The 13,340-nt window shown below is 45.9% G+C and overlaps 1 protein-coding gene across 8 annotated transcripts in view; it reads left to right on the top strand.

Annotated features, from left to right (window-relative positions):
• Positions 1–13,340, top strand: part of RBM33 (RNA binding motif protein 33) — a 107,623-nt gene that overhangs the window by 75,551 nt on the left and 18,732 nt on the right. For all 8 annotated transcript variants that reach the window (XM_070480328.1, XM_070480298.1, XM_070480368.1 and 5 more), the window contains one exon: positions 2,722–3,357. In XM_070480328.1, the coding sequence (XP_070336429.1) occupies positions 2,722–3,357 (636 nt within the window). The remainder of the gene's footprint in view (positions 1–2,721; positions 3,358–13,340) is intronic.

The following is a 13,340-nucleotide window of genomic DNA, read 5'->3' as shown; positions in this document are numbered from 1 at the left end:
TGGGGGTGGGCGTATTTTGTTTGAATTGTCTATATTATTGCTGATTTCAAAGTAGGTATAAATATGTAAGAATAAATAAAAATGCAAGTCAGTATTCTATGTGATTTCCTATTGAGATGTTATTTGATATAGTTTTGACTGCTTGGTTGTGTTTTGCTTAGAGGCAGCTCAGTATTAATGCAGTATTAGTCATGAAGCTTAAAATTTTTAGAAAATTTCTTTACATTAGTAAAATTTATTAGTTTACTCCTCAGACGAGCCCCTTCTGTCCATTGGTCTCCTGTCCAGGTGTTGAGTGCGCTTGTCTAGTGCTTACCTGCAGCTGGGGTCCCCTCTGGGCTCCCCCTAGAGTTGTAGACAGGGAGGCTGGGTGCTGTCTCCCCAGTGCGATGCAGCTCTCACAAAGCCGGGGTGTTCAGTGCGATGCGGGCCAGGGCACACCCCTGAACAGCCCGCTGCCGTGGCCAGCAGAGCGGCTCTGAGCCTGTTAGCTCACGTGTCCCGCGCTGTTGGGCGCATGAGTCAGACACGGCAGAAGACCTGTATGTGAGAGTCATGCTAGTTCTGTGGCAGTGTTAGAATGTGAGAAATGAGCGTGTGTGGTAACTCAGTGTATGAAAGAGCAGTGGCACAGAGGGTTTCCTCAGGTAAGAATGCAAGCAAGTCGTGTCTTACTAGATTGTCTTCTAATAAGTTACGATAGCAGCTGTTAAGGTAATACTTCTAAATCAGAAGTGTAAGTATAAGGTAAAAATACTGAGTTAACATTTAAAAACATCTTATTAGAGCAAGGGTGACATTATGGTTTTAAAATCAATATATAAAAGAATAATGTAGATTTACAAAGTGGACCGAGATAATTTAGAAATCTTTGCTAACAGTTTTTATCTTGCTTTTAGTTTATGTAGGTAGTTCCTAACTCATGTATAAACAGATATGGCTCAGAAAAGTGAGGTCACATACACTTTTATAATGACAGTGGCTAAAATGAGAAGAGTGGCTTTTTAGGCATAGTGTTGGCCACACCTGTCCATCCCTTCCATAGTAGTTGGTTCAGGCAGGCTTCTGAAGACGCCTTCTCTAGAGGAAAATGGGCACTTTGTGCATAAAATGGAACTTGCAGGTGGCGACAGTGTAAGTGGAGTGGAACCAGGAGTAGTTTTTTGTGTGGTGGTTTTTTTTTTTTTTTTTTTCCGCTTTCTAAAGTCTTCTATTTATTTTGCTTAGGCAAATGTGAAATGTGATTTCTCTTATATTCACTCAGTTGATAATGACATAATAAAGGACAGGTCTATTTTGAAATATTTCTACCTATATTCTTGAACACACTTTAACTGTTGTTCGATTCCTTGGGGGAGAAACCCGAGCGGGTGTTAACTCCCTGCCTCTGAAGCAGTGGGCCCTCTGCTCCTGTTACTGCTGTCCCAGAATGGCCTGGCTCTTGGGCTTTTTGAATGTCTGTTTTTCTCTCTTCCCCTAGTGTCACTTCCAGCTCCGTGTAGCCCTCATCTAGCTTCAGATTTGCTGTTTGAAGTTAGATGACGGAGTTGTCAGAGCTGCTCCTGAGATGTAGGGAGTGAGGCCCTGGCTCTGTGTCTTGTAGGTCCAGTGCGTGGGCCCTGGGGGCGCCAGGCAACTCTTGAGCGACGTTTCAGTCTTGGGTGGTGGTTTAGTTGCTAAGTTGTGTCTGATTCTTGCAGCCTCATGGAACTGTAGCCTGCCAAGCTCCTCTGTCCATGGGATTCTCCAAGCAAGAATACTAGAGTGGGTTGCTATTCCCTTTTCCAGGGGATCTTTCCAACCCAGGGATCAAACCCTGGAGTTGATCTTGGAGTGCAGGCAAATTCTTTACCGAATGAGTTATGAGGGAAGCTTTGGTCTCTTAATTCCAAACTTGTAAGGTTTATTTGTTAACAGTGAATTCTGGGTAGATTAAACCCTATTACATTCTCTTGGAAAGGGTCTGTGAGTGATGATATCTAAGATTTTTTGAAAGAAAATTATTACAATTTTAAACATGCTTAACTTCTAATAAAGTTTCCTCTCTGAATGCATTTTTTTTTTTGAAAATTATTGGACTTTATAAAGATTCTTTTGATAGAATGGTTTGAGGATGGCATATTAAAGGCATCCCTTATATACCATTAATATTCCAATACTGCAGTTGGCAGCATTTTGATTCTGAGGAGAGTGCATGAGTTCAAGGTCAGAGAGATTGACTTGGCTGTTCATTATAAGCAATTATTCTGTGACAAATGAGTTTGAGATCAGACTGAAAATTCTGTACAAAAAATCAATAGTTCTAATCAGGCCCTTTCAGGTCATTTACACCCCACCTTTTGTTGGTTCATCTGAGAAGAGCCAGATAAAGCCTGTGTGACAGCAGGGCCTCCCTGCTGTTGCAGTTTCCATTTCAAACGTATTTTGATATCATAAATGAATAGTTTAATTGATTTAAAGTTGTAAATGAGTGGAAATTTACATTATTTCATTTTTAATATTCTGATAAGATTTTCCAAATTAGCTTCAGCTGTGTAAATTTTTTTTCCCCTCCCCCGGGAGAAGGAGTTCCACTTAAAGTCTATAGGCAGATTTGAATGGTTTCTTTCAGATCCTGAATTAAAGGGTTTTTAGAAAGTGCTTTTTCTTAAGTTTGTTGACGCAGACTGGAACTGTAGCTCGCCTCGTACTCGAGAGTAAAGCACGTGTCTCTGGTTGCAGTCTCCTGATGAAGATGAGGAGACGCGGCTGTACCGCCTGAAGATAGAGGAGCAGAAGCGCCTGCGGGAGGAGATCCTGAAGCAGAAGGAGCTGCGGCGGCAGCAGCAGGCGGGCGCCCGGAAGAAGGAGCTGCTCCAGAGGCTGGCCCAGCAGCAGCAGCTCTGCGCCCCGCCCGCCCCCGCCGCCCCCGCGGAGCAGACGCCCGCCCTGCCGCCCGCCAACGGTAGCCCGCTGCTCCCCTTCCCGGGGCCTCCGGTCAGACCCAACGTGAAAAACAGACTGCTCGTGAAAAATCAGGATGCGGCCGTTGCAAACGTTCTGCCCAAAGCATCGGGGTTTGTGCCGTCTGGTGCTCACACACAGTATCCAGGACAACAGCTGAAACCACTGAAACACTTGAGACAGGCCAGAACCATACCTCAGAGTCCAGCTCAGCACAAAGTCCTGCAGGTAAAGCCCGCCGACGGGGAGGGCCTGCCGCCCTCCTCGCAGACCGCTCGAGCCGCATCCCTCCAGGGCCGGCCCCCGGAGGCCAAGCCTGGCACCAAGAGGACTGTCATGCACCGGGCCAACAGTGGCGGCGGAGATGGGCCGCACGTCAGCTCCAAGGTCAGGGTGATTAAGTTGTCAGGCGGGGTAAGTTGACGAGGTCACCAGGGCCTCTTGGACTCTGTGTTTCTCTGAGTGTGTCCCAGCTCCCAGAGAGTCTGTGAAGGGGAGGTCAGGTCACCCTCTGCAGTCCCCTGGGCAGCCCTTGTCCCCTGAAGTGCTGTGGGAGGGTCCTTGAGATGCTGCTTCCCGCTGGGACCCCTGCTTCGGATCTCTTGAATCTTAGTGGAAAATCAGTGTGACAGTTCCTAAAGTCCTGATTTAGGAGTTTTGTAGAATTTTTAACCTCTTTTTGTAGATAATTTATAGTACAATCCTCAATTTTGTTTTAAAAATTAAATTTCCTTTACCACAGAACAGATAATCTATTGTGTGTAGCTTTAGATTCAGTGAGCGTCAGTGGGTGGGGAGGGGGCAGTGTGTGTTGCTTTTAAGCAGCTTTGTCCCAGACACCATTTCCCTGTCTTCCAGTTCAGGCTGGTTGCTCCATCCCCCCATCCCCATTTGAGGAAAAAGGGGATCGACAGTCCTAACGTGAGATCATGGGGGATCTTCCCACGGCCTCCTTCAGAAGCGGGGCGCACCTCGCTCCCCTCTTCACCTTAGCTCGGCGCCCGTCTTGGCGCGTCTGTAGTGAAGCACAGCAGCTGCAGCCTGCCTTTGCAGTCTGGATAATCCCAGCCCTTAAAGTGAGCAGACAGAATGCAGATAGACCCCGCTGTAGGAGATCCTCTTGTCAACCCGCTAGAATGCTGATGTTGTTCAGTCACTCGGTCGTGTCCGACTCTGCGATCCCATGGGCTGTGTATCCTGCCAGGCTCTTTTGTCCATAAAATTTCCCAGGCAGGAATACTGGAGTGGGTTGTCATTTCCTTCTCCAGGGGATCTTCCCGATCCAGGGATCGAACCTGCGTTGTCTTCATTGCAGGTGATTCTTTACCACTGAACCACCTGGTGCTTTCTTAACCCTGGCGTGTAGTCTTTACTTTCTTAACCCTGCTGTGTAGTCTTTACTTACTATAGAAAGTACGCCCATCTTTTGCTTTAATTGTAATGAATTAACCACAGATTATTTATAGTAGGAAAAGTGCGTGCATGCTAAGTTGCTTCAGTTGTGTCTGACTCTGTGTGACCCCATGGACTGCAGCCCACCAGGCTCCTCTGTCCATGATACTCTCCAAACAAGAATACCGGCGTGGGTTGCCATTCCCTCCTCTAGGGGATCTTTCCAACCCAGGGAAAGATGTCCAACCCACGTCTCTTATGTCTCCTGCGTTGGCAGGCAAGTTCTTTACCTCTAGTGCCACCTGGGATCCTGTAGGAAAAGGAAAGGACCTCAGATTCTCAGTACCTCCAGGGAAGCAGGACCACTAGGAAGTGCAAGGAGTGCGGAGTCATTTGCCTTATGAATTAGGGGCACCTTGTCCTTAGCCTTTTAATCAGACGAGTTTCCATTGCTTTTGTTTCTTAGCTTGTATGCTAAAGATGGAAGTGTTTCAAATACCATAAGAACATTTTTGATAGACCAAATCTGTTTTTTCTCACCTCCATTCGTTGTCATTCAGAATGTCGATAAATAGCTGGCCTATGTTGTATCAGATTGTTTTACCTCTAGATGAAAACCCAAGTGTTCATCAGTTTCCAGCGCCTTTGTGGCCCCTTGCTTCTGACCTTGTTTTAATCCTAGTCTTTGTCAGTGTCTCCTGTTTTTCCTGGAGTCATAAACTTAAGAGGATGGGCCCTGGGGCTGAGGCTGGGAGCGGGCCTTTTGCCCCGGCAGTCAGCTGGCGCCCTGTGGGCCAGTGCGCTCTGGGCTTTGAGGGGCTAGGAGGTGCAGGGCACGGCTCTGCTGTTGTGGGCAGCCTTCCGCTGATGAGCACCTTGTCTTCAGAAGAGTTTATCTGCTTCCATTTTTGCTCTGCTGGAAAACGTGTTTTTTATATCAGATCATATTCTAAAATCATGCTGTATGATTTTACAATACACAGGAAAACAAAAGAGGAATTTTACATGCAAGTAGTTATCTGCCAAACATTGAAGTTGTTTTTTAGTTCTTCTTAATCCTTAAGTTTTAAGTTACCAACATGTTCTGTGAATTAAGATTTTTTATTCTAGTAATGCCTCCATATTGGCAACTTCCACCTTTTCAGAGGATAGTGGTCTCTTGTTTGTATCTCTCTGGAGTAGAACAGTGTTTCCCTCACGTCCTGGGTTTTTGCTGCTGTGTAGGTGTGTGTGTGTGTATTTTGGTGGGTAGGAACTGTTTATGAGAGAACATGCCCATTGTGCAAAAAGGAAGCAGTTTAAGTGCTAAGCATGCTGTCATTTCCCTCTCAGTCTGCCCCTGCTGGTCTTGGTCCCCTCGCGGGGACTGTGGTGCTCATGCCCAGGACTGTGCTGTGCTGTGTACTGGAGCTGGTGAGGGCCCCGCAGGGGCTTCCTCTCCGGGAGGACTGACTCGTATATGTATCTATGGAGAATGCTCTTCATGCATTTCAGGTTTATAATTACTTGTTTAATAAAAGCATCTCACTGTGAGTCCATGTTCTTGTATTTTGCTGATTCCAGGCCGCCTTCACCTTCTGTTAGTGCAAAAATATATGTTTTGTTTATAAGATTTCCTAGAGAAATTTACTCTTTAGAGGGTTTTATTTCCTTCACTTTTTTTTTTTAACTTAAACTGGCATCTAGTGTATTAATTAAATTACTCTTTGCATTCATTGGTCTCCATACAGGACACTGAACTATCATGGTACATAAAACTGTTTAGAAATTATGTGCTGGTGGTGATCAGAGTCAAAATATGCATCTACAGACTTGTTAGGAAAATAGAATTTTCTTGGCAGTCTTATTCTGATATACAAATTGAAAATACATTACAACTTAAATTAGGTTTCTCTAGGCGAGCTTTTACCTGTGAGGCAATGGTGAATCAACAAGAACTTCTCTTTTTGTCATTTTCCATATTTCATTATCTCTAATTAAATAATTTATCTAAGTTGAGTTTTTTGAAAGGTGAAAGAGCCTGAGTCTTAAGATGAGGTTTTTCAGTCTGCCCTTTCATTAATCATGTTGTTTTTAAAGTGATTTTCATTCATATTGGTCATCCAAGGAGACTCTGGTCTTTCTGTCTTGTTCCTCTTTGTTAGAGCTAATACGTTGTGGACATGGGAATCGTTTGCAGGAAGGGTGGAACAAAGAGTCTTTCTTGATGTTGGCAGTCAGGTGAGCAGGGTTGTGGTCTGGGTTGAAGGCTCGCAGAGCTGTCCCTCACTTTCTTCGAGGGCAGTCTTGGCATTGTGTGTGTTGTTGGCCGTCCTGAAGTTATGTGTTTGGAGCTTGGAGATTGAGGTTCTTGTCACCAGGGCAGAGTGCACACGTGTGTACACGAGGGCGGGGCGAGGTGAAAATGACAGGGCTGTGGATGAGAGAGACCCATGGCTGGATGCTGGTCTCTTATTTATTTCTTTGGGACCTTTCTGACACAGAGAAGTTACTTTATAAATGTCCATTTTCTTTTCAGAATGCTCCTAAGGCCCCGTCTAGAAACACATTCCCTGATTTTATGCCATATAATAAGTGGTGGCTGCTTATCAAGTATTATCAAGCATACTGCTTATCAAGCACAGTTGCTGCTTAGCATGCAGTCACAGCAGCCTTACAGGTTAGCTCTATCATTTACCTTTTACAGTTAAGTAAGTTGAGTGTCGGAGAGGTTATATTAGTTGCCCAGGGCCACTCAGCTACTAACTAGTAGAGTGAGGCCTCTGAATCTTGTGCTTTTTACTGCTATTTATAATAGTTGTTTTTGCTGTTCCTTTTCCCCATGTGTTCCTTAGTTCTAAGTTAGGGAGACTAGTCTACTGTTTCCAGTGAGTATATGGTAATCAGAGTTGATTCAGAACATCTTTAGGGACTGATTGTGTTTCATGTCGCTTGCCAACCCCGGTTGGTGGCGACCAGCCCTGAGAATTTTGGGAAGTGTTTGGAGGTACAACACAGCACCCTGAGTGGTGAGTGGTGTCAGGGCTGGAGGGTTGGCGTGGAGTGGCCTGGTACCACCTGGCCGATAGCCTGGTATGTTGAAGTGGATGGCGGTGTACCCCGGTGGAGGGTGGCTGGGACTTGCTCTGTGCTATAAATGTGTCTTAGAACATTTCTGTATGAATCAGAGTGGGATTTTTATTTAAAACTTTGCGTTGAAATCATGAAGGGAACTTGAAATTTAAAGAGACCTTTTGTTATTAGGCACATGAAATGTCTCTGTGAATTTTCGTTTTCCCCCACTTATATTTTATTGTCTGGATTTGTTAGGTGAGACTTAAACACATTAACACTGCTTTTAAAGAGTGTTACGTATTGTTAACTGTTGCTTCTAAAATTTAATGTGCCTCCCTGAATATTGTAATCAACTTGAAGAATTGCATTTGATGGAATGGTTCTATTTTTATTACTTAAAACATAGGAATATTCTCCATTTGCTCACTTCTCAGAAAGCTACTTTAAAGTATTTAATTCTCAGAAACCAAAAGAGAGAAATCTTGTTAAATCATAACTGCAGACATCCCTCGGTGGACCAGTGGTTAGGACTCCACCCTCGCTGCTGAGGGCCTGGCTTCCGTCCCTGGTTGGGGAGCTAAGATCCTGTAAGCCCCGTGGCATGCCACTCCTCCCGTCGTCATAACTGTTCATAACCAGCACACAGTCCAGAGAAGCTCCTCAGGTACTGACCGAGCATATATAAAAATACAGACTGTTCAGTGTAACTTACTGTAGTCCCCCCCAGCCATGATTTGTGATTCAACACCAGAGAAAAGAAAGAACAGGCGTGTGCCAGGCGAAATTCAGGAGTTTGCTTAGGCCCGCAGCTCTGTCTTTCAGTTTAAGGGAACCAGGGAGCCTGTGCGGTGTGTGTGTCGGGTCAGCTGGCCTGCACGAGCACCGGTGTGGCCCGGGGAGGCGAGTGCCCGTGCCCAGCCCCGGGCGCTGGTCAGTCCTGCGTCATTCCTGAGACCTGGGTTCTCGGTGTCACTGGTGCTGAGGTGCTTTCCTGTGTTACTCAGGGATGCTCAGTGCTACTGCCTTCTCCTCTAGTTAAGGGCTGGAAGAATGCGTTCTTCCACTGTTCTTCACTGGAGGAGGACATGGCGACCCACTCCATATTCTTGCCTGGGAAGTCCCATGGACAGAGGAGCCTGGCGAGCTACAGACCACGGGGTTGCAGAGTCGGACACGACTATTCTTTAAGAAAGTGAAAGCAAATTTGGGCATTCAGCTGCTTTATTCTGATTGAGGTAATGAAAATGTGAAGAATTTGCAGCAAATTAAGTGAGGAGCCCTTTGCTCTGCTGGCCACACAGAGGGAGAGAAGAAGCACGCAGTGCCCCAGCAGCCCAGCCAGCTGTCTGGGCTGGAGACTGCGTTTTATTTTTCAGAGGCTGTCAGAATGCTTCACGTCGAAGGGCCCAGTTTGTGTGGGGCTCTTGGCTTGCAGGGGGTTGCCCTGCATTTGTAGATTTTTCCTTCCTTGAAAGTTATTGTCAGATTTTCTTTAGAGGTGGTACAAGAAGTAAAATATGTACAATCCTGATCCCTTTTTGTGGAGTAGAGGCATTTTATTTTGATAAAATATAATCTCAATTTAAGAGATGTTGCAAAAATAGTGTAAAATTTACTAGACTTACTAGAGATAGCAGTGTTGGCTCAGGCTTTGGGGACTCTGGTCTGAGGGGGAGTCGCCAGCAGAGGTGAAAGCGGCCCCGCCCGCTGCCTGCCGGTGGCCGGTGGCCGGTGGTCACTGTGGTCCTGCGGTTGGCTGCTGCTCCTGCAGCGCGCTCTCTCTCTGCCCGGCCCACAGGCACATGCCCGGGCTCCCGATGCAGCCTCTGTGCACCCCCGGCCCTGCCCTCCCTCGGAGCCGTGTCCCGGTCAGTGCTCCTGACTGGGGCTGGGTTTCCTCCTCGGTTCATTTTTTATCTCTGAATTTAATTTAGGACAGTTTCAAATGTGTTATTTAAGAAGCATCTGTTGATGACAACACATAGGTTGTTGCTGACAACACAAGGTTGCTATGTGTGTGTGCTCAGTCGAATCCCAGCTCTCTGTGACACATGGGCTGTAGCAGGCCCCTCTGTCCATGGGATTCTCAGGCAAGAATGCCAGAGTAGGTTGCCATTTCCTCCTCCAGGGGATCTTCCCAACCCAGGGATCAAATGCAGTCTGTTTGACAGGTGGAGCCACCAGGGAAGCCCTCTAGTAAGCAAAGTTAACGCCAAAAGTAGCGCTAATCCTTGTTAGTTCTTCTGGCCGCCTTTTCGTGCTGAAGTTTACAGTCTGCTCCCACCCTCCTCCTCTGCTCCGTTTACAAGGCGGGGTTGTGTCCGCATCTCATTCGCCTGCTGTTCGGTGAGTCGGTGGTAAGGACTCATTCTCAGGGAGCCCCAGGCCGAGGCAGGGCAAGTCTGACCGTGCGGGCGTCATTCCATCAAGCAGCCAGCTGCCCGACCAGGGCTGGAGGGCTCCGCTGAGCAGCTCACTGGTTTCTGGCAGAAGCTGACTTGATGTCACGGTTTCGCGCAGTACCCGGGAGCCGAGAACATTCTAGAGGAGCAGGATAAAGCAGGTCTGGTGGAAGCGCATCAGAAACGAGGCAATCAAGGACAGGACTGCAGTGGGCTTGTGACTGGGAGGCCGAGCTTGGGAAACCATGCTGACACGAGGAGAGCCAGGAGACGCCCTGCCTAGGCAGACGGGGCGGGGGGAGTGGCCTGGCTCCCGGCTCGGGGACCACGGCCCCCTCACCCTGCCGTCCGTCCCTCTCCGGTAGGCAGAGTGGTCTCTTGTGTCTCCTGATCATTTCCCTGTTAGAGGCACTGGTGAGCACAGATGGTGGGAAGGCAGAAACATAGGCCCAAGGAAGAATGGGTCATGTGTCTTGAACGGTCACTTGTTTGGTAAGATGTGTATTCTAGACTTTTCTTGGAGGAGAAGCCTCTGTATGGTAATATTTTAAGAACTTTGAAATACTTTAGTGGGAAGAACTGATAACTTCTAGAGACATGACTTTTTAATCATTCTTAAACACGTGACCTCTTCATTTGGGCGAAGTGGATTGCAGTTCATTAGAGGACAGAAATCAGTCTTAGTGAATCAAGATGTCTGCACATTCATTTATAGGTGTTTTTATGCATATAGTGTTTCCAAGTGAGATGAGTGGTTAAATCAGAAATAGTTCATCTGTAATTAGGAATCAGGATTTGCTCACCCACCTTCTCCAGCAGAGAAGGAATCTGCTTCCTCCAGTGACCTGGGTACTTTCCCTGTCCTCATGTCGAGCAGCTGGCTAGACCGTGAGGCAGGTCCTCTGCACAGGGAAGTCGCCCCGCACTCTGAAGGAGGTCCTTCTCCGCTGCCCGTCCTGGGAAACTGGAGACGCCTTGTCGGCCCAGCACCTTGCTTGTTTCTCCAAAGGCCAGTTAATTTCACTTTTGAGCGGTTTCCCCAAACCTGCCTAGTCTCAGAAAGGTAGGATGTTGAGAGCGAGAGCACTTGCGTCAGTGGGCTGTGGTATCGCCCTACGGAGAGGTCGGTGTACCTGCCGCTGGGGTCCTTTTCCTTTCTCCAGGAAGCCAAGCCCTTGGGCGGTGCCTTCAGTCTTAACAGGTTTTGTTTCAGTTCAGCTGATGTAGACCTTTTACTGGAATTAGTAAGCATTTTAGGTTTAAGTTGCTGCTTACATGTTTTGCATGCTTGCCGTATGTAAGGATAATTTATTGCAGAGACTAGGTGAACACTGCACATGTGAATTGTTCTCACCTTGTATCATACTGCGGCAGTTTAAGTAGGGGATTGACCCAGGAGCCTGGAGAGGAACATTATTTCTATTCTCTTCTCCTTTAAACAGTAGTCTCAAAGACAAAATAGAGCCTTAAATGCATTGGTGTTGAGAAACTTTGCGTAGCATGCAGATCATTTATTGTCCAGATTCTGAGTGAGCTTTCTAAAGATCACAGGCTAGACCCAGTATTGTTGCAGTTAATAGGAACCTGTTCCGTGAGGTCTGTGGGCTGCAGATCAGTAGCGTTGTGACAGTGAAGTAGGCCTTATCAGCAGGAGAATTCATAAGAGGCTGCCCTGGGACCCCAACCACTGTCCTTCCGTGTGTCCCGACAATGTTATCTGTCCTCTCAGCGCGGAGTATCACATGTCTGTCATGAGTACAGAAATTAATTTAATGTCACCTGAAGACATGCAATTAATCTTTTAGAGGTTTTCATAATACCTTTACAGAAAGAGTTGCCAGTTTGGCGGATTTGGATTTTGGGGTTTAGAAGAAGATAAGGAAAATTAATTTTTCATCAGGGTTAATACAAGCTAGCAGGGCCACAAAGGCTGAGAAAAATGGTTGGGGAATTTGTCAAGTGTTGTCACTCTAGAATAATGCTGCTTAACGTCTGATAGGTGTAATCAAGAGTCGAGATTTCTATAGAGAGGGATTAATCAATTTGCTCACCGTGAATGCAAGTCAGTGATATCACTTCTTCATGGGATTTAAGAATGAAAATAAGATTTGATCTGTCAAACTGCAGGGCACCCTGACAGTATCAGTCGGCATTTTTATCTATACATTTAAGCCATTTGTTATAAGTATATTTGTCCTGCTAATGTTGGTGGCTACAGACCTCATTTTTGGGTAACGATGAAGCTGATAAAAAGTATTTCTTAAGCTTACTTAATTCAGGAAGTGCCTCTTATATTTAAGAAAAACTACTCTCAAAAGGCACTTTTTACAGTATTCATTAAAAGATAAATCATTTGTGGGGAAAAACCAACAAAATATTTCCAGTTTGGTCTAAGATGGGCCAAACTTCTTTTCTCCTCATCTGTTCTGGAGGAAGTAAAAGAAATTTAAGGTCATGTCTAAACACACTAGTGTGTAAGGAATTTCAAAGGGAACTGTGCTGCCCTAGAGAAATTCGTTTACAAGGTGGATTTCCTTTCTTTGAGTGGATGGAATCTGCCATCCACAGATGACTAGTGATTTCCTTAAATTAAGGCAGGATGTTTCTAAAAGTCCCCATTTGACTTGATGGTATTTTTAAGTTTACATAACTGAGTACTAACAATTTGGGGATGTCTTTTCAGTGCTGTTAACTATTATGTGTAAGTTGTAGAAGACTTCTAAATAAATGGGTGGGTTCCGTTTGGGTTGGTTCTGAACTTTCATCTTTTTTCTTCTGTGTCTGTGTGTCAGAATAGGTGTAAAAATATGTTTCTGGCCACAGCCTAGAAATTAGTAGGTTGACTGTTTCCTAGTGTTAACTGGAGTAACTCTGGGATTTAGAATTTTCCCGAGAATAGCTTTTCCTAGTGTTGTTTTGAAAGAAAATAATTGTTCTCGCAATTGGAAGAAAAGCAGCACTGTTTCTTACAAAATAAAAAAACTTTTTACTTATTTAAGGCTTGAGTCCTCAGCATGATTTTCAGGAAAAAGTCAAAGCAGCGTATTACAGTAACCATTTATTTAAAATGATGCGACTGAGTGATGGTCAGTTCCTTTGTTTCCAGCCCTGCTGAAAATCATTAGGTTGGATGTTAAGAGTAAGCTCCTGCCTACGAGGCCGTGTGAAGTTCATGCTTTAGACCCCCCAGGATGGGAAGTCCTGGAAGCAGCACTCCGTGTGTGACTAGTGAGAACAGTGATGTTTACCTTGAGGGAGATCGAGGGAAACAGACCTGGTGTACTTCTTGTCAGCTGGGAGACATTCCAGAACAGCTCTGTCATCCTCCCTGGGTAGGACATGGTGAATGATACCAAGACTCTGGTGATTAAGAACCTGGGGTGCCTTGGACATTGCTGTTTTGAAGTGTGTTCCCTCATTTGTAGCTATAGGGGGTATAAATGCTGTCCCGTTGTGAACCTAAGTGACTCTAGAGCCTGCTCGGGCCTTCCCCCCCACTTGTGTGAGCAGATGGTAGCAGTGTTTCCTAAAAGTTGGGCTTCTGTCCTA

The sequence above is a fragment of the Odocoileus virginianus genome, chromosome 1 (assembly GCF_023699985.2).
Source record: "Odocoileus virginianus isolate 20LAN1187 ecotype Illinois chromosome 1, Ovbor_1.2, whole genome shotgun sequence".
Taxonomy (NCBI): domain Eukaryota; kingdom Metazoa; phylum Chordata; class Mammalia; order Artiodactyla; family Cervidae; genus Odocoileus; species Odocoileus virginianus.
This window is presented reverse-complemented; position numbering and strand designations above follow the sequence as displayed.